Source organism: Berghia stephanieae, chromosome 2 (assembly GCF_034508935.2).
Source record: "Berghia stephanieae isolate SIO BIC M18660-M18661 chromosome 2, UCSD_Bste_1.3, whole genome shotgun sequence".
NCBI lineage: Eukaryota > Metazoa > Mollusca > Gastropoda > Nudibranchia > Aeolidiidae > Berghia > Berghia stephanieae.
Genome location: NC_088361.1, coordinates 11,593,184 through 11,615,383, shown reverse-complemented (window position 1 = coordinate 11,615,383; position 22,200 = coordinate 11,593,184). Strand labels below are relative to the sequence as shown.

The window sequence follows — 22,200 nt, the reverse complement described above, 5'->3', positions numbered from 1 at the left end:
TGAAGATGTTTTTATCAAATAACTCATGATTTTATTCTTTCATTTTTCATACAATAGTTTAAGTAAACAATAATGCGTATCTGTTTATATTGCTGTAGTTTGTAAAGTAAATACTGTAATTAATTTTCCTTTTTTTTTACTTGTAAAAACTGCGTGCGTAGTGACTTTCAAAATGTGATCATTTAATTATTAACAAGATGGTTGAAAGTGATTAAAATAATCTGGCAAGTGATTTTAATAAGATTTTTTTTTTGGGTGGGTGGGGGGGGGGGGGGGGGGGGATTATTATTGTTCTTTTTCAGCATTCACACAGAGCTATCTTCAGTACATGTACATAGTAATCAAAGATAATAATCAGCCCTCAAGTTTGTGAGTATTTTTCACAATGATTTTCAGATACAGGGGTTTTAAAACACCCAACAAGAATACAGTTTATTTAAAAACATAATTATTACATTATTGTGAATATCACTGAAAAATAATTTGCTTTGACTTTATTTGAGAAATGACTTACCTGCCCAATATTGTGAGCCATAAAAAGTGAAGCAAACAATAAATGGTAATAGCAGATTCGAAATAATGAAAAAAGAAGAAATAAATGCATAAAAAGTAACGTTTTAGGCTATAACCACTCTTCAACTAACAACAAAATGCGCACAACCAACATGACGTTCTCTCTCTAATAACTTTTCCGCCGGTGACGTCACAGACTATGGGTGACGGAGAGGACGAGAGAAGCATGCGCACAACCAACATGACGTTCTCTCTCTAATAACTTTTCCGCCGGTGACGTCACAGACTATGGGTGACGTCCAATCAAGGGACGCTACTCTTCCGCTAATCTCATTCTCTATAGTGTGACAGAGTAACAAAATACACAGACGAGAGGGCTGATTAAGCTCGGAGTGTTGGTATTTACATTAACAAGTTAACTGCCGTACTCTGGAAAGACACGTATTTTAAAATTTGGCCAGAAAACTCGTCGATTTAAATGACCTTCATCTTGGCAAAAACTGTCAAACCTGGGGCTTCGCGAAGTCTTCCTTCACGCACAGGTTTGAGAGTTTTTGCCAAGATGAGGGTCATTTAAATCGACCGATATTTGAAATTCGAGTTTTCTGGCCAAGTATTAAAAAACGCGCCTTTCCAGAGTGAGTAGGTTAATTGGTTAATTGGCTGCATTACTTGTAACAATCCGGCCATGAAATCATGTTAGTAATCGTTGACTAAAAAGTGATATCTTATTAAAAAGGAACTCTTGAAATTGGATGGATGAACTTCGTTTGGTTTGATACCGATTTGGTTTTGGTGGCAGCTATGTAGTGCACGTATTGACCTCTATAAGTCACGTGACTACATGATATTCTCTATTCTCTCCATGAATGAAATGTATCGCATGGCAAAGGTCACATTTTTTTTTGGTTTAAAACCTAAAGTAGCTCTCATTACGCCTTGCTTTCGTTGTTGTCGTCACCTTTCCTGTTTAGATCTGTGGAAAGACGAATAAAGTAGAGTTTTTAAAAAAAATTAAGTTAAGAATATGAAGTCAAAGGTTGAATGTAATGTGTTATATCATCGAGTTATTTTCATCCTATGTCCGCAATGCAGTAGGTAGCACTTCAGGGACATCAGACCCATGGAGCTGGAGTTTATCCCGGTTTATATAGCGTGAAACGGTCAGTAGCAATTGCTTGCAATCCTTTGAATAGGACGTTAGTCTATATCGCAAAGTACTTTCCATCTGATGTAACAGACCCAGCAACCCAATCACTGCTAGAGGGTCAGTAAAACTCTTGACTGCACCCTGCATCGATCACGGTCCCTTTCCGTGTAAGGCGAGTGCTCGACCAAATGGGCTATCGGGACCCAACCCCCCCCCCCCCCCCCCCCCATCCCCAGCATTGCAGTAGATAAAGTAAAAAGGAAACTCCATCTATAACTCTCTGTTAATCAGAGACCAATTTTCTGATACTTCAAACTGATATATATATATATATATATATATATATATATATATATATATATATATATATATATATATATATAAATGGATTCACTCACTTATATGGCCGAAACACATGTTTCAGTGGCTTCTATCCACGTCTTCAGTCGGCATACTATGTCCGTAAAATGATTATTCCAACTTGGGGTCATTGTTGTTATTCTTGTATCTTTACTTCCGTTGTGATCACACATCAAACACACACATGTATACACCACACACAACACATACACACACACATAAACATACACACAATGAGAACACAATACAACATGTCACTACACATCAACACCAATCACCGCCAAACCAGCATCACAACGGAAGTAAAGATACAAGAATAACAACAATGACCCCAAGTTGGAATAATCATTTTACGGACATATTATGCCGACTGAAGACGTGGATAGAAGCCACAGAAACATGTGTTTCGGCCATATAAGTGAGTGAATCCATTCATATTTTATATTAGCTCTAACCAACGTTATCGAGCACTCTCGTACCTACAAATACCCACCAACACTCATACACACACACACACACACACACACACACATATATATATATATATATATATAATATATATATATATATAATCAAAATTTCTTGTTTTTTTGTATGGCTTGAGTTTTAAGCTGTCTAATTCATGGTCAAATAACTTTTATGTCAAATCAGAACGTCTCATACCTAGAAGACCAAGACGTTTGAGTAAATATTTAAAGGACATCAATCGTAATTCATGTGATCCTATTAGTATTAGCTCAATTATATGTTGATCGAGTAAATTGTTCACACCACTTCAAAATGAGTTAATGAAACCAAATATCGTTATTATATTCAATATGAAACATGCAAAAACCAAAAAAAAAAAACAAACAAAAAAAAAAAAAAAACCAAACCCAAAAAAAAAAAAAAAAAAAAAAAAAAAAAAACCATACAAAAAACAAAAAACAAACAAACAAACAAACCAAAAAAAAATTAACAACAACAACAAAATAAAAAAAAAAAAAAAAGAAAACATAACGAAACTTTCTGATTTCTGATCGACAACAAAAAAGATATTAAAAATGTAATCCGTAGTTTTGGGGATTAGTTCGGTAAGTTGCGTGCCATAATTGATATATCAATTTATATGTAAACAATTCCATACATGATATAAAGTATAATTTCTAACATGTGAGTAAACAAAATACAAATTTATAACAAATTTTTATCAACAAATTTATCGCAAGAGGCAAAAATGTTAGTATTTTTTTTGTAAATAGAGATAAGCAATTCACCCCCTCAAAAGTGCAAATAGTAAAATCGATAAAATGCAGATAGCATACATGTAAAACCAACAAATATGAATAAATAAATATATCAATCTATAAATGCATTTACATAAATCTTCAGGGAAACAGAAAAACGGAGAGAAAATCTTCAGATCAATGAAACGACAATAATACTGGTCCCATGTGATTACTGTATTGTTATAGTTATAGTTGTTATTGCTGATTATGCTGTTGTATTTACATTATGATAGTGATAAAATAAGGGACAAGCACTGGTACAAGACTAAGATCTGAAAAAAATTTGTATGAAACAGTGCCAGACAAAGCAAAAAGAAAAATACAATTTAAAAAAAAAAAGCCCCCCCAAAAAAAACATCCAAAAAATCAGCTTTCATCAACTGACAGGCAAGCAGATTTTTTTTTTTGGGGGGGGGGGGGGGACGACTTTTTTTTTACTTGCTTTTTTTTCTCTCCGCTTTGAAAGACGGCACTATTTCATATTCATACACATTTTTATCTCAGATCTTTGTCTTGACATTGCATTGCAGTTCACTCGTCGTCTGTATCTTCATGATCACTAATTGTTAATACATGTTCTGGTGATATTGTTGAAGTTTTGCACGTCATTTTTGACTGAATAAAAATCAATAAATGTTTCACAAGACTGTTTTCTCAACTCGTTGGTGTTTTGCGCTGTGTGTTGTACCATGCAAGTACCATAAATGAAAAGATTTAAAACCCTCTCCGCAAAACATGATGAATATGAAAGATACTAGTTGTTTGATTTGTTTCTGAGCATAGACCTGTCTGCAAACCTGCCTACTTGAAACTTTTGAGATTCGTATTTTTAGGATAAAAAAAATTGTAGGGCTATAATTAACTTAAAAAATCAACAATGTACCCTCACAATGAATAAATAACACTTCAATATCCTTAAAATTATGAATTCTGTCATCAATTTTCATTTTCAATAAATTTCTTAAGAGATCCTCATGAAGTTCTGAAAGTGGAGCCAAAATTTCGTAATTCTACGACGTTTTCATAATAGTTGGCAGGTCTGGTAGTCGGATTGTTTCATTCACACCGTTGTGTGACTTTGTGTGTATGATAACAATAAAATATATCATTGACACCGATGAGGTCTATGCCAAAATGTCCTTTGTGTGTATGATAACAATAAACTCTATCACTGTCACTGATGAGGTCTATGCCAAAATGTCCTTTGTGTGTATGATAACAATAAACTCTATCATTGACACCAATAAGGTCTATGCCAAAATGTCCTTTGTGTGTATGATAACAATAAAATATATCATTGTCACTGATGAGGTCTATGCCAAAATGTCCTTTGTGTGTATGATAACAATAAACTCTATCACTGTCACTGATGAGGTCTATGCCAAAATGTCCTTTGTGTGTATGATAACAATAAACTCTATCACTGTCACTGATGAGGTCTATGTCAAAATGTCCTTTGTGTGTATGATAACAATAAACTCTATCATTGACACCAATAAGGTCTATGTCAAAATGTCCTTTGTGTGTATGATAACAATAAACTCTATCACTGTCACTGATGAGGTCCATGCCAAAATGTCCTTTGTGTGTATGGTAACAATAAACTCTATCACTGTCACTGATGAGGTCTATGCCAAAATGTCCTTTGTGTGTATGATAACAATAAAATATATCATTGTCACTGATGAGGTCTATGCCAAAATGTCCTTTGTGTGTATGATAACAATAAACTCTATCACTGTCACTAATGAGGTCTATGCCAAAATGTCCTTTGTGTGTATGATAACAATAAACTCTATCACTGTCACCGATGAGGTCTATGCCAAAATGTCCTTTGTGTGTATGATAACAATAAACTCTATCACTGTCACTAATGAGGTCTATGCCAAAATATCCTTTGTGTGTATGACAATAAACTCTATCACTGTCACCGATGAGGTCTATGCCAAAATGTCCTTTGTGTGTATGATAACAATAAACTCTATCACTGTCACCGATGAGGTCTATGCCAAAATGTCCTTTGTGTGTATGATAACAATAAACTCTATCATTGACACCAATAAGGTCTATGCCAAAATGTCCTTTGTGTGTATGGTAACAATAAACTCTATCACTGTCACTGATGAGGTCTATGTCAAAATGTCCTTTGTGTGTATGATAACAATAAACTCTATCATTGTCACTGATGAGGTCTATGCCAAAATGTCCTTTGTGTGTATGATAACAATAAACTCTATCACTGTCACTGATGAGGTCTATGTCAAAATGTCCTTTGTGTGTATGATAACAATAAACTCTATCACTGTCACTGATGAGGTCTATGCCAAAATGTCCTTTGTGTGTATGATAACAATAAAATATATCATTGTCACTGATGAGGTCTATGCCAAAATGTCCTTTGTGTGTATGATAACAATAAACTCTATCATTGTCACTGATGAGGTCTATGCCAAAATGTCCTTTGTGTGTATGATAACAATAAACTCTATCATTGTCACTGATGAGGTCCATGCCAAAATGTCCTTTGTGTGTATGATAACAATAAACTCTATCATTGTCACTGATAAGGTCTATGCCAAAATGTCCTTTGTGTGTATGATAACAATAAACTCTATCATTGACACCAATAAGGTCTTGCCAAAATGTCCTTTGTGTATGAATAACAATAAATATATCATTGTCACTGATGAGGTCTATGCCAAAATGTCCTTTGTGTGTATGATAACAATACACTCTATCACTGTCACTGATGAGGTCTATGCCAAAATGTCCTTTGTGTGTATGATAACAATAAAATATATCATTGTCACCGATGAGGTCTATGCCAAAATGTCCTTTGTGTGTATGACAACAATACACTCTATCACTGTCACTGATAAGGTCTATGCCAAAATGTCCTTTGTGTGTATGATAACAATAAACTCTATCATTGACACCAATAAGGTCTATGCCAAAATGTCCTTTGTGTGTATGATAACAATAAACTCTATCACTGTCACTGATGAGGTCTATGCCAAAATGTCCTTTGTGTGTATGATAACAATACACTCTATCACTGTCACTGATGAGGTCCATGCCAAAATGTCCTTTGTGTGTATGATAACAATAAACTCTATCATTGTCACTGATGAGGTCCATGCCAAAATGTCCTTTGTGTGCATGATAACAATAAACTCTATCACTGTCACTGATGAGGTCTATGCCAAAATGTCATTTGTGTGTATGATAACAATAAACTCTATCACTGTCACTGATAAGGTCTATGCCAAAATGTCCTTTGTGTGTATGATAACAATAAACTCTATCACTGTCACTGATAAGGTCTATGCCAAAATGTCCTTTGTGTGTATGATAACAATAAACTCTATCACTGTCACCGATGAGGTCTATGCCAAAATGTCCTTTGTGTGTATGATAACAATAAACTCTATCATTGACACCAATAAGGTCTATGCCAAAATGTCCTTTGTGTGTATGGTAACAATAAACTCTATCACTGTCACTGATGAGGTCTATGTCAAAATGTCCTTTGTGTGTATGATAACAATACACTCTATCACTGTCACTGATGAGGTCTATGCCAAAATGTCCTTTGTGTGTATGATAACAATAAACTCTATCACTGTCACCGATGAGGTCTATGCCAAAATGTCCTTTGTGTGTATGACAACAATACACTCTATCACTGTCACTGATAAGGTCTATGCCAAAATGTCCTTTGTGTGTATGATAACAATAAACTCTATCACTGTCACCGATGAGGTCCATGCCAAAATGTACCAAAACTATGCTCTCTTTTTTTACACAGACTTCATGACAACACACATCCCATTGTTGTCTATATTATTTTGATGGTCTGAAGCAATCACTGTTTTGGGGGCTTTACTCTCTTAACCGTAAGAACCATTCCAGTAACATTTTGAAAAAGAAATCACTATCGACTGGTATCTTCCATAAGTAAAGCCAATATACGAAAAAAGGAAACAAACATACACACCCACACCCCCCCCCCAAATAAAATAGAAAAAAAAACACAAGACAAACAAAACAAACCCCCCCCTCAAAAAAAAAAAAACAACAAAAAAAAACAAACAAACAAAACAGCATAAACAAAAACAAAAAACAAAACTTTTAAATAACAAACTCAGAAAACAAAATTAATATCAACACACTAGCAACTTCACCCCATAGAGAAATAAATATCAAAGCCAAGCACTCATGTTAAAAAAAATCAAATAATATTAATTATGATGTTGATAATGATGATGATGATGATGATGATGATGATGATGATGGTGACGATGATGATGATGATGATGATGATGATGATGATGATGATGGTGACGATGATGATGATGATAATGATGATGATGATAATGATGATGATGATAATGATGATATAATCATAAAAATAATTGGTTACTTTAAAAACAAGAGAAACTGACCACCATTATTCAATATCATTTATATGAAGCCATATTTTGAATAATTTAAAAGATTCTCTTTTATTGTCGTGAATTGTATTGACAACTGTTCATAGTTTGAAGAAGTCTTCAAAACCTTTGTTCATATTGCTCCCTTATGTAGTAAAGGAAAGTAAAAATTGTCAAAATTATCTTGAAAGTAACCCAACGGGTCTTCTCGACCCTATATTGTATTTGAACACTTTTAACCAGTTAATTGCCGCCTACTCTTAAACAACACGTATTTATAGAGAGTTCGAAGATGACGTCACTCAGGTCTTTGTTATTGGTTTTTGCCATCCGCGTTTATGAGTAATACTCACTGAACTGTATTAACCTGACTATAAACGTTCATGGATACACACAGTTTTGTGTGTTGGTTATACTTCCGGATGGCAATGTTATGAGCTTCTTAGCCAAGCGCATACTATCTACAAGACCTTGCAAGGTCCCAGGTTTGAATGTTTTTGCCAAGATGAGGGTCACTTAAATCAATATATATCTAAAGGAAGAGTTTTCTGGCCAATTTTTAAAAATACGTGTATTTCCAGTCCACGGCAGTTATCTGGTTAAAGATCAAATCTGAAGGGTAGCCAGGCCCTCCTGCATCATTGATATAAAAATGTACATTCCGAGTAGCTATCAAGTTTATAATACGATACAATCCATTGACTATCATGTCAAGTCAACCATAAAAGTAAAATTTCAATGGGGAGGCCTTCCGAAAGCTCCTACATCCCCAGTATTCTTTTTAAAAAATAATATTCTAGTTGGGGGTATGGGAGGGGGGAGACTTTAAAAAAAAAAGTTTTCCCCCTCACAAACCCTCTACTAGAACATTATATTTTAAAAAATACTGGAGATGTAGGAGCTTTCGGAAGGCCTCCCTTTCAATGCATTGCTTAAGATGCCACCCACATTGAAAACTCAAAGCAGAAAAAAAAACAACAAAAAAAAACCCCCACAAAAAACCATCAACGCAATCAACCTGTCTCCACAAACGCCAAGTCTTCCTCGTTGTCGCCATCTTCCTTCTTGTTTTCTGTGTCTTCTTCATTTTCTTTGACCTCATCGTTTTCGGAGGACGTGTTTTTGGTATTCTCATCTTTCAAGCAAAAATTTCAATTGGATTGTTAAAAATAAAAACACTGAGTGGTATATGAACTGAATTACAACGCAAGACAAAAGTAAAAATGTTGAATCTATTAATCTATTGTTTATTAAGTCAGCATTCTCATTTCCTTCAACAGTTAACTATCGTACTCTTGAAAAACACTTATTCAAAAAATGTGGCCAGAAAACTCGATCTTCAAATATCGATCGATTTAAATGACCCTCATCTTGGCAAAAACTCTCAAACCTGGGACCTTGTGAAGTACCAGGTTTGAAAGTTTTTGCTCAGGTGATGGTCATTTAAATCGATCGATATTTGAAGGAACTAGTTTTGTGGCCAAATTTTTAAATACGTGTCTTTCCAGAGTACGGCAGTTAACTGATTAAATGAAAAACTCAAAAGGGCGAAAGGGAAAAATTTGAGAATTGAGTAAACAAATTATTTTTTTTGGATACAACTAGCAGTTTTATGACTTACCAATTTTGTCTTTTGAATCTGTTGATGGAGGAAAGAGATGAAAGAAAATTATGTTGCCACGAACTTTATGATAGAATATACTTGTATAACTTACAAAAGGTGAGCCAACCTTACAGCTGATTGGTACTCTGTTATAAAGTACTATTATTAAACCCTATTTTAAGGTAAACACAGTACACATGTTAAAAGTCTTTTTTTTTTAAATAGAGAAAACCAAAAACATCTTAGCAATCTACCCCATAGAGAACACACCCGCTCATTTTTTCTTTCATACACAAGCACATTAACAAACTCACCAAAAAAACCACACAGACACACACATGTAAACACACACATAAACACCCACCCACACACACACACACACACACACACATATACACTTTCTCTATCTATCTATCTATCTATCTATCTATCTGTCTATCTCGATCTCTCTCCCTCACTCTCTTCCAAACACACACATAAAAGCACACATACATCAATTACAAGCACACGTGCCTGCAGCTCCAAGCACATTTTAGCCAAGCATTTTTTACAAACCCTATGACTCCATCAACTCGATTCATTTCTCCTCTATATAGAATTTACCTTTGGTATCTTCTTCTTTCCCTTTCTCCTCCTCGGATTCCTTTTCAAACGTTTCATCTTCGTATTTGTCATCTGAGAATAATGGTTAGGTAAGCAAAGCGTCTATACAATATCTACTAAATCAGAATAAAGTGAATGTGACTTTATTTAAATAACTCATAAGCAAAAAGGAAATGAGCATGCAACCATTTGGTCCTAGTCCTAGATCCAATTCCCCATGAATCCAGCTAATACTGGGTAATGTAAATGTTGCTGTTCGAAGAAGCTCGAAGAAATAAATAACAATGTGAAATTGAATGTAAGCTTCAATTTAATTACGAAACAGATAAAATGGACGTTTCGGGTTTCCCCTTTATCAACAAACAGGATGAATGAAACAGGATGAATTCATCCTGTTTGTTGATAAAGGGGAAACCCGAAACGTCCATTTTTATCTGTTTTCGTAATTAAATTGAAGCTTACATTCAATTTCACATTGTTATTTATTTCATGAATTGAACTGGACACTATGGAAAAAAAGAAAAGGCAAGAACAACCCCAAAGATGATCATTGCTCAGAGGAAATCTTACAGGCAACGATCGGAGGAAGACTATCTTGGGTTAAATGAAAGAATTAGTACTGAAGTGGGACTCGGGAATAGAATTGCTCAAGGGGAAAAGAGAAAGAATGTTTGGGGTTTTTCTTTGTCGATGAAAAATTATGTTCAGTACAAACATTTTGGATTGGGGAAACTAGAATAGATATATATAAAGTAAAATTGAATAATCCGTGTTAGGCAAGACCAAGGAAGGTTTCATGCAGCTGAATTCTTTTTACCAAGAGCAATGGACAGAAATAGAAAACTAAGGAAAACAAACTAAAACAAAAAAGAAAACCAAAAAAAAAAAAAAAGCAAACAAACAAAACAAACCAAAAAAAAAAAAATACAAAAACAAACCCAAACACCCCCCCCCCCCCCAAATAAAAAAAACAACCCAAAAACTAAACCAAATCCCCCCCCCCCCCCCCCCCACCCAAATAAAATTTTAAAAATTAAAAAAACAAACAAACAAAAAACCCAGAGTAAAAACACAAACAAAAAAAACAAAACAAAACAAACAACACAAAAACAAAAAAACAAAACAAAATAATCTGAGAGAATATGAGTTTAACAGGTACGAAAAGAAGTGAAGGCGTAAGTTTAAATGTGATGCTAACGATCTAAATCTAATATGATTAAGAACATCAAATAAAGTTAATAAGTAAAACAAAAAATACAGAACAATTTGTGATGAAATAGGTTTTTTAAAAACAAAAATATTGAACCAGATGTGAGTTTCTTTTCCATTTATTTAATAGTATACATAAAACACTGATGGGTGACTGAAGATAGAAACACGATGCTTTCATCGTCTATCTGGTGATAACAGTTTTACTGATTTACCTTACTTACTACTAAGTACTTTTCAATTCCAATTTTCTATTCATTTTGCTGTGACAAAAAGACAAAACAAGGTCTTCAATTATTGAAGCAGCTACATAAGACCAGACGGTATAGTATGACGACAAAACAGTGCGTATGAATCTGTCTTTAATAACAAGTTCAAGTTCATGTTCAAGAGTTTATAATTTTTAGGTCATTGGCAATAACCATAACATCTCTCTGAACAAATTATTTTAACAATTTTAATAATAAAGGAATGAAAGTTAATGAGACTGAAATCTTTATAAACATTGGACAGTTCGTGACTTGCTTGTCTACAACAATCTGGGTACATCTTATTTCCACTCTTGGAATGAATCACAGTTGCATTGTGACAAGATGAGGAATAAATAGGTTTTTAAAAAAATGTTATGAAATTTTAGTCAAAAGGGACTCAAGTGTAAAATGTACAACAGCTATACTTGCAATTTCACAAACATTAAACATGTTGCAATATTGCTTTTAAAAAAAGTCTATCTCCAATTTAATATTAGTGACATGGATAAAGAAAAAGGATATAGAACTAAGGAAGTTGACGTCACTCAGCTCTTTTTATTATTTTTAGACAGCCTGTTAGTGATTAGATCTCACTAAATTATACCAATCAGACTATAAATGTTAAAGATTACACACAGCTTGGTGTGTGTTTGCATGTTTAATTTGGCTGGTGGATGTTGTGAGTATTTTGCCTGAACCCATAACATTAATTGGCTAGGCTAAAAGTCAAACTTAAACTTTGTAAAATGATCTCATTATCATTCCAAGGAACAAACACAATAGAGTTGAAAGGATAAGTCGTGGTCTTTATAATTTAAAATGTTTACAAATTAGATTTTCCTCATTCTCTGGTGAGGCATTGTTCAGTATATTTGGTAAGAGTTAGTTGAACCATCTATGGGGTCAAAAAGCCATAGAGTTTCACAGTCTACGCGTGTTTCGTTCTCTTGAGATGAGAAATGATTTCTCGCTTAGGTTCTCCTAAATTTCCAATAAAGAATTTTTTAACATGAATATAACAGCTCAAAAAAGAAAAGAACAAAATACCAAGCACGGAACGTTTTGGGCTCAAAACCATTCTTCAGCCAAGAACAACAAATAAAATTATTAAAACATAAATACATTACTTAAAAAATAACCCGTCTGTCTGGGTTTTAAAGCAATGCATTAAATGTTTGAATTGTTTTTTTTTTTGTTGTTGGCTGAAGAGGGGTTTGAGCCCAAAACGTCCCTTGTTTGATATTTTGTTCTTTTTTGAAGCTGTTCTATTCATTTTTGATTATTACTTTTTACAATCCACAGCTTCTAGCAGCTTAGTATCACTTTAACAACGTCTACATACACATATATGTGACCCATTGCCTCAAAATGGTATTATGTTGGGATGAACAAGATGCTGAAAGATCAATTTTTAGCTTAACTGGCCAATAAAAAGAAATTTCGGTTTTCAGCACTTTAAAATTCTATATTTTTTTTTCAATAATCCATACATGGACTCAACCAAGGCCCTCTATATAGCACAGGCCAGGAAGCGTGGGAGAGGGACGAAAACTAACAGGCCGACTTCGCCGCTGTCCACTTTATCGTTTACCTGTACGCTGGCGTGCAGCTCTTCGCGCACAAAACAATTTAAAGACGTGTTAAGTGTTAGAGGATCTTATTTATAAATAATATTAACGCTTATAAGTTCGTTCATTTCAATATCAATAACGACTTAGCTAAAGTTACACAAGTTACCCATATAGAGTACTTTGTAGTAATAATAATAATAGTAGTATAAAAGTTAAAAGTGAGAATTCTTATACTTTCCTTTTTTTTTACTTTTACGCGGGTTATTCCATGCTCACTGCTAAGGTCATATAAGTGCTCAGTGGTAAGTAAGATGTTAGACAAGTTAAAATAATACCAAGACTTTAGGCCCTGCCATGGATGTTTCAGAGAGGTAGATTTACTACGAGGGAAATAAATATCATCTTTCAAAATAGGTGACGAAAGATATTTACAGGAAAAAATATAGATTGATGATGGTTACCCCATAACATGCATTATGGCCCAGGGATATGCTAACACCCTTTTTGTACGTAAGTACTCAGTCGTATAGCACGACTGAACAAACAGAACAGCTGTGTATGTAAGCTTGTTAAGAGAACACTAGAGAGAGAGAGAGAGTAAGGTGATAGATAAAAGAAAAGTAACTGAAAACAGTTTGTAGTTACAAGTTGAATAGAGACAAGAAAATACATTTCCAAAAAATGACTGAGACTGTCGTAGCTGTAGAACACTTGCAATAGCTTTAGACATATAATTATACTTCCCCCCCCCCCCCCCCCCCCCCCCCCCCCAAAGAAGAAACAGTATGACAATGGAAGAACCTTAAAAGGATTCCCATCTACTATGGCCCCGCCAACCATCCGCTTGCACACTAGAGTAAGAAATAAAACTCAGTTCTTACAGTTATCTCATTGGGACATTTATTTTTAACATGAACAATCTGTATATCATACATAATATAAAACAGAGATTGCAAGTGACATACTTTTAAAATATATTTATACTTTGTGATTTCAAAAACATAATTACGGTTATAGTATAGTTGAAGTAATAATTATATCACTCAATCAAGCAATTATATTTATTACACACATCATAGTTATCAAAACATACAAACCAGTAATCTAAACAAGCATATGTGGGGTTTTTTGTTTTTGTTTTTAAGGGTTTTACAACACTTAGGTCATATCAGCGCCAGTAAAAAAGGAAGAAAATGGGATAGTTAAAAGTTATAGAATTACAATTAAAGCACCCAAAAATAAGGCAGAGAAAGGGGAATTGGTTCAAATAGGGAACAGGTGTTGATTCCAAGAGCACACTATCAGTGTACGAAGTTTGAGATCACTCAATGTCTCATTCAGACATAAGCACAGGTCTCCTTCCAGAGGAACACACTCAATTGTTTACAAATCATACATTGGTGAAAGGAAAAATAATACAGTACATAACAGAGATGATTTATTAGGGAAAAAAAAAATATCATCTCCCAAAATGTTTCCCTCCCAGCCAGGGTGTCCGTCCAGGGCCAGGACAAAACCAAGTAATCTCATTCCCAAGACAAAGACAGCATGTTGGAAACAGATATAGGGGGATAAAAGACACAGTATGTATCTCCCTGCCCACTATGTGAGAACAGGAACAAACAAATATAAAATTCTGACAAAAATACAAATCATGCAAATTTTATGGCTTTTTTTACATTTACAATCTGATTAGAACAGTTTGCTTCATTTACTTTCTTAGAATAATTATTCAACAAAATGTTGACAAATGTTGATATACATATCTGAAATAACTTATCTCTTTGAGACTTGCAATTCGTACACACAGATGAAAATTCAATGGGAAGGTTACACTCTGTCCAGTAAGCTATATTTAGTTTCATTAGGACATCTTTTTGATTGTTTAACTTCAAAAAATGTAGTTCCATATTACTAACAGCAACATTCATGATTGAAAGTGCAATTTGAAACAAATGAACAAGAACAGGAGATGGATATGTTAAGCCACCGTGATTAAGGTTTTCAAAATACTCTAAAAGTTTATCATCAATAGAAAAGTCAAGACATTTGTTTTTATCTCCTACAATCTCACAACAAAAAGAACAATCAGTTTTTGTAATAACTTTCTTTGCAACATAGCCAGCAACATATATAATAACATCTAAAGACTCTGACTGAATTTCAACATTTTCAAAAGGAAAATTTTGAATGAAAAGCATGTCACTTTCATCCAAATTATCTGAAGAGAACTCAGATAAAAAACATTTAACATTTAAGGGAATGCTGCCTTTAGAGGAAGAATGAATAGTTAAAAGCTGCTTTATAGTTAATTTTCTTTCATTCTGAAGAATCTCTTCCACAGAAATCAAAGTATTTCCACCTGATAACTGCCTATATTGACCAAAACGAGCCTCAAGATCATCAGTCTGAAATTTTCCAGTCAAAACAAATTTAAAATTAAGTTTAGTTAAAACATATCTTATCAATTCAACTAGACATTCTAATGTATGGGACAAAGCATAAAATGTATCTGAAGACAAAAAACCACACTTAGTTTCTTTATGCATCTGGTTCCATTTCTTGAGCCATGAAGACATTTTTAGTAACCAACTCAGTCTTTCATCTTCACAAGAGAAGAAAGGAGAGGCATCTGGTTTAATCTTATTCCTCCCATAATACTGGTGATGTATATTAACCATATCCCACCAACGACAAACTATAGTCAAGAAATTAACAGTACCCTCCCAAGATGTGAAAGCTGAATGAGGACCTAAGGTTTTCAAAGCAGCAATATTGGTTTCATTAAATATCTTAAGGGCTAAACTGACTTTCTGACGCTCTAAAGAGTGTGGGAATAGTGATTTCCAGGTTAAGGTAGGGGCCTCTTTTAGAAGTTGGGACTTTTCAACTCTGTATAAATGCTTTAAATCAGAAAAGGAAGCATGAGAAATACATTTGCTATCTATGACTTCACTATCTAAATTGGGGAAAGTAAAAGTTTGACTATCGTTTTTAACATTCAACCAATTATTTCGAATTGATTTGAGAAGATGAACAGAGTCAAACAATAAAAAAATCTTGAGAGAATTGTCAATAGGATTAGGTATAAAAAATTTAGTTTCTGAGTCTTTAGTCAGTAAAGAAAACATCTTTCGATTAATTCTATTGTTATCAGAAATGACACTGATGACATTAAATCCAGCTTTACAAACATTAAAAATTACATCATTTGTTGTTTCAAACAAGAAATCTGAAGTCATCTTTACAACAGGAAACATTCCAACAATTAATTTCTTATTAGACATGACAGAAGAAATCATAAAACATTGCATAGACTTGGCAAGATTTTCAGGATCATTTGTAGCCTGTCCAATTAATTGCTCCCCTCTGTAGGATAATTTCGACTTGACATGAACTTCATCAATAAGAAGATTAACATACAAATCTTTATCTGACAGGTACTTAATTTCATTCACTAAAAAATCATTGGCAATCAGACCTGATTTTAAAGATACAGTGCTAGATAATAAACGTAAATATCGCACACTGGGAAGAATAAGTAAAGAATCCCTTAACTTACGATAAGTTGTCGGGGAATTTGAATAAATACAAAAAGAAGCAATCATACATTCAGCAGAAAATCTACGCTGTGATGGAGACAGATTTATCAAATTTAACTGATCAATTAAAAAATCAAAAACTTTGTTATTACTATCATCATTATTTTTGTCTCTGCAGACATTCAACAATTTAATTGCCTGATGAAATGTTGAATTATAGGAAGATGTAAAATCTGTTGCAGAATAATGGCTTAAAATATTTTCTAACTGGCTCCAAGTAGACAGCTTAGAGTCCGGAATTATCCATTTCAAGTCATTTTTACAAACAAGAACATTTTTTAACCACACATCTAGTTTCAAATCATTTTTTACACATATACTAAAAGGAATCGTTAATCCATCCGAATCAGTCGATGCAGTGGCATACAAATATACAGAATCATTTTTTAAAGTATAACAAATATCATTATATTTCCACTTTTGCAGAAATCCACACACTTCATTTTTAAAATGCTCAAAACTTAAAATTTTATCTTGTTCTAAAAAAACGTTAAAACTTTCCTCTTCTCTCTCCTCAAGTCTCTGTCTCTTACTCCTGGGGCTTTCCCTTTGAGGCAAAGGGGTAGTAGTGAGGTAAGAGGGAAGATTTGGAAAAAACTGATGGGATGGCACCAGCTTTCAACTTCAAACGCTTCCTGCGAACAGTTTTCTGTGGTTGTCCATTTTTTTCAGGAACGACTTTAAAACGTATAATATCATCTTCCTGAAAGTGTTTTTCACAAACAACAGTAAACTTTGTCACAACCAAGTTTTCCCGGGGAATTTTTCTAATCCATGAATTCCTTTGTTCTGCATCTTTCGGGAATTCAAAACAAGATGCCTTTTTTGGCGCACAATTAAGTCTGTAATAATTACTGTCACATCCAGGGACACAGCACTTGTTCACCATCATGGAACGAACTGTTGGTTATCAAATACTGTGGGGAAAAAAAATAAAAGGTAGATACATTAGTTTATAGTAACCATTTGAAATTAGGGTAGAGATTAATGTCAATTGTTTTAAGCAGGACTACAAGATACATGTACACATTACACATCATCTAAAAAATAACGATAAGTGTTGAATTGTAAGCCTCAATTTATTAGACGAAGACATACTGTGGACGTTTCTGGTTTCCCCTTTATCAACAAAACAAGACGAATAAGAGATGTGTAGTGTGAATGGTGTAGATAAGGTGAATAAATATAAACAATGATGGGACAGCCTACCCCTTTGTAAGGAAGTACGAATTAAATTCATTAAAATTAAATTGAGCTTTTATATAGTACAATCTCCACTAAACATGCTCAAAGCGCTTTACAAGGGGTCTCTGACAAACAGCAACACGTAACATGGAGAACGAGACATGACGCCAGTTAGGCGATAATACAATTTTTTCGGACAGAGACAACGCTGTTAAGGGCCAGATACTCATTTTTTTAAACCTGAGTATGGTGAGAAAATGTGAGTAAAGAGCCTTTTCTAAGGACTCAACTATCGCCAAGCGAAGCTCGAACCAAGGACCTTCCGATCAAAAAGCGAGTGTCATACCGCTCGACCACATAGCTGCCCACTAGACCACATAGCCCCATTAAGAAACAAGGCCCACAAATACTGATCTCAAATAAATAGATAATTTTAGAAAATTAAAATCGAAGTTTTTTTTTTAAACATCATGGTAAAATTTTTTTGAAAAACAACAACAAAAATAGGTAACAAAAAAAGAGGGAAAAAAACTAACAAAAACAAACAATAAACAGATAAAGACGCAGTAAACGAATGATAGTGATAGGTGCCCAGTTACCGTGTACGTAGACAGTAATAATAATAATAATAATAATAATAATAATAGATTAATTAAAGGTTTTAAATATATGAGTGTTGCCAAAATGTTACGTCATATTTTAAGACGTCCACCTCAATTTCCAGTCACAACTTCCCTATGACTATGGCATGGGCTAGCTGAGAGTTGGGACACAATCAGCCCCGTTTGCAGTCGAACTGCCTAGTCTAAGTAAGATAGATTGACGGGAAGCCTTCCGAAAGCTCCTACATCCCCAGTATTCTTGTTCTAGTAGGGGGTTTCAATGGGAATGGGGAAACTTTTTTTATAATGTTCTAGTAGGGAGTTTGGGAGGGGGGAGACAAACTTTTAAAAAAAGTTTCCCCCTTCCCAAACCGCCTACTATCTAGATAGTACTCTAGAACATTATAAAATACAAGAATACCGGGGATGTAGGAGCTTTCGGAAGTTTGATCTTCATTTAAGACGTCTATCTACCTACTTTTTCATTTAACAGTCAGCTGTGAGTTAGATAAAACTCTCTTTGTAATCCAAACTCGCATTCCATTTTTACCAGTCATTCTCATTGTCACTCGTCACACTCACACTCTACACTCAAAACTCGCGACAAAAACTCACCTTTGTTTGGGATACGCTGAAAATTGAAGAGAGCAACACTCAAAGGGAATTAGACGTCTTTATATCCATCTTGTAGAGAGGCAACGATCCGTAAATAGTTGAAACAAACTTTCTTTTGTTAGCAGATCAAGGCATTGTTGTCAGAACAATGGCGGAACAACGGGGAAGAAATAGCGATACAAAAGGCGGAATGATCGTAGGCCTGATTGCGTATGCGATACCTTTAGTTAAAATAATAGCGGCGGAGATGTAAAATAGTTCTCACTTCAAATCCGTTTTTCGGTCATAATATTCTATTTCAAAACAATATGATGTAGTGGAAAAATATTGAAATAACATTGTGATACATTTTAAATATGCTGGAGTCAATAAAAATGTTTAAAAAGTCGGCCTGGTAGTTTTTTATTCTATCCCTTTTCCGGACCTGCTTCCCGGCCTGGAACACTATATAGAGGGCCTTGACTCAACCCATGTCTGATGTTTTTGGTTATAGATTCTATTCTCAGCACTTTGATCATCCCGACATAATACCGTTTTGAGGCGGTGGGTCACATATAAGTCTTATATACCTTGGACAACTTCAAAGATGTCACCTCATTTGTGACCTTTCGTCTTGAAACGGTATTATGTCGGGATGAATTAGATCCCGAAAAGTGACTTTAGAATTAAATGGATAATAAATACCAATTTTTGGGCTTTTGCATTGCGAGAAATTGTCTTCATTCTCTTACATAACAAATCGAAACAAACCCCAAGTTTCATGTTTTTGTCAATAAATTCAATATTTTTGCACCCGAGTCATCCCAGCATAATACCGTTTAGAGACGGTGGGTCACATTTACTTTCTCAAATCAACTCTCAAATATTCAACTCACCTTTTTTCGTAGCTTCCTTTGTTTGTCCTTTGGCAGCGCCCCCTTTCACGCCTGCGCCACCCTTGGCCGTTGTTGTTTTTGTCTCTTCTTTTTTCTCCTCCGCGTCAGATCCTTTGGTCTCCTCTTCCTCTCCGTCTTCTCCTTGCTGTTCCCCCTTCACAATTAAGGCGTTGACCTGAATTTGAAGATATGATTTTAAAATCATATAAAACAATAATAACTCATTTTATTCAAGTCATTTGTGATTTTATGTGTGTGGTTTTGTGTACATGCGTATGTAGCTTACACGAGTCATGAGTGTGGCACGTACATGTGTGTGGTTATGTGTACATGCGTATGTAGCTTACACGAGTCATGAGTGTGGCACGTATATGTGTGTGGTTATGTGTGCATGCATATGTAGCTTACACGAGTCATGAGTGTGGCACGTACATGTGTGTGGTTATGTGTGCATGCATATGTAGCTTACACGAGTCATGAGTGTGGCACGTATATGTGTGTGGTCATGTGTACATATGTATGTAGCTTACACGAGTCATGAGTGTGGCACGTATATGTGTTTGGTTATGTGTGCATGCGTATGTAGCTTACACGAGTCATGAGTGTGGCACGTATATGTGTTTGGTTATGTGTGCATGCGTATGTAGCTTACACGAGTCATGAGTGTGGCACGTATAAGTGTTCAAACACTATCATTGTATTTCATATTGGCATCGATGTGAACCAAAATGAATTTCCATTTCTTTGGACAATAAAGTCCTATTATTATTATTATTATTATTATTATTATTATTATTATTATTATTATTATTATTATTATTATTATTATTATTATTATTATTAGTATTATTATCATTATCATTATTATTGTTATTATTATCATTATTATTATTATAATTATTATTATTATTATTATTATATTATTATTATTATTATTGTTACTATTATCATTATTATTATTATTGTTACTATTATCATTATTATTATCATTATTATTATTATCATTATTATTATTATTATTATTATTATTATTATTATTATTATTATTATTATATTATTATTATTATTATTATTATTAGTATTATTATCATTATCATTATTATTGTTATTATTATCATTATTATTATTATAATTATTATTATTATTATTATTATTATTATTATTATTATTATTATTATTATTGTTACTATTATCATTATTATTATCATTATTATTATTATTATTATTATTATTATTATTATTATTATTATTATTATTATTATTATTATTATTATTATTATCTTTATATCCTTTCTGTAATAAGATCTTGGAATGTTTACAGAAAGGACATGCCATATAATTCAACATTTTCTTCAACTACTCACCTCTTCCAAGGCACGCTTGATTGCGGTCTGTCCCGACACATCATCTTGCTCCTCTGCCAATTCCAAAGCTTTCGTGAATGAATCGGTGGCAGCTTCTAATTCTCCGCATTTTACTGGAGAAAAAATGGCCAAATAGTCACTTGTTTTGGGTTTGTTCTTTTACAAATTTACAAATAATCAATGGCCAAACAGTCACTTGTTTTGGGTATGTTAACAAATTTACAAATAATCAATCTTTTTAGGTCAGCCAGTGAGTTACCATTAGTAGTGCTCAAGTAAACAAATTATGACCCCATTGGTTGAATTATTGAAAACACTCTCATAATCTGTTTTCTTTTGTGGTCATAGACTTGTCTTTTGACGCCATTTTTGGTCAGTGTCAGGCTATGAGTTAACAAAGACAATAGTTAACGAGAGTACCTTCAGACTGGGCTGTCAAGACGTATGCGTGTAAGATCCATGCTGGATCATCAGCCTCCTTGGCGGCCGCAATGGCCTTCTCTCCATAGTCCTTGGCCTCCTGGTACTCTCCAAGTTCAAGGTAACACCTGCCTATTTCATGGTACAGCCACGTGCTCTCAAGAGGGGATTTACTCATAGGAAGTTTCTTACTCCATCTGCATGAATTCATAAAAAGAATAGAATTGAAAATATGTGACCCATCGTCTCAAAACGGTATTATGTCGGGATGAACAAGATGCTGAAAGGTCAATTTTAAGCTTAACTGGTCAATAAAACGAAATGTTAGGTTTTCAGCACTTTAAAATTCTATATTTTTTCTTCAATAATCCATACATGGACTCAACCCAAGTCTGATGTTTTTGGTCACAGATTCTATTCTCATCACTTTGATCATCCCGACTTAATACCGTTTTGAGGCGGCGGGTCACATATAATAAACATTCAAAACACATTTTACTTGCTTTGAGCTTCAGCTTTTATGTAGCGTAATATTCACAAAACATGCTCAAAGCCCTTTATAAGGGGTCCCTAACC

At 34.0% G+C, this 22,200-nt stretch overlaps 1 protein-coding gene across 4 annotated transcripts in view; it reads right to left on the bottom strand.

Moving 5' to 3' along the window:
• LOC144964320 (outer dynein arm-docking complex subunit 4-like) overlaps positions 1–22,200 on the bottom strand; it is a 37,525-nt gene continuing 15,325 nt past the window's right edge. The window contains exons 9-15 of one of the 4 annotated variants that reach the window (XM_078898421.1): positions 21,625–21,821; positions 21,205–21,317; positions 19,841–20,015; positions 9,931–10,002; positions 9,346–9,363; positions 8,743–8,859; positions 1–1,489 (exon numbers count right to left, since the gene is read on the bottom strand). In XM_078898421.1, the coding sequence (XP_078754547.1) occupies positions 1,446–1,489; positions 8,743–8,859; positions 9,346–9,363; positions 9,931–10,002; positions 19,841–20,015; positions 21,205–21,317; positions 21,625–21,821 (736 nt within the window). In that variant the 3' untranslated portion in view covers positions 1–1,445. The remainder of the gene's footprint in view (positions 1,490–8,742; positions 8,860–9,345; positions 9,364–9,930; positions 10,003–19,840; positions 20,016–21,204; positions 21,318–21,624; positions 21,822–22,200) is intronic. The other 3 variants (XM_078898423.1, XM_078898422.1, XM_078898424.1) reach the window with 3 other exon arrangements.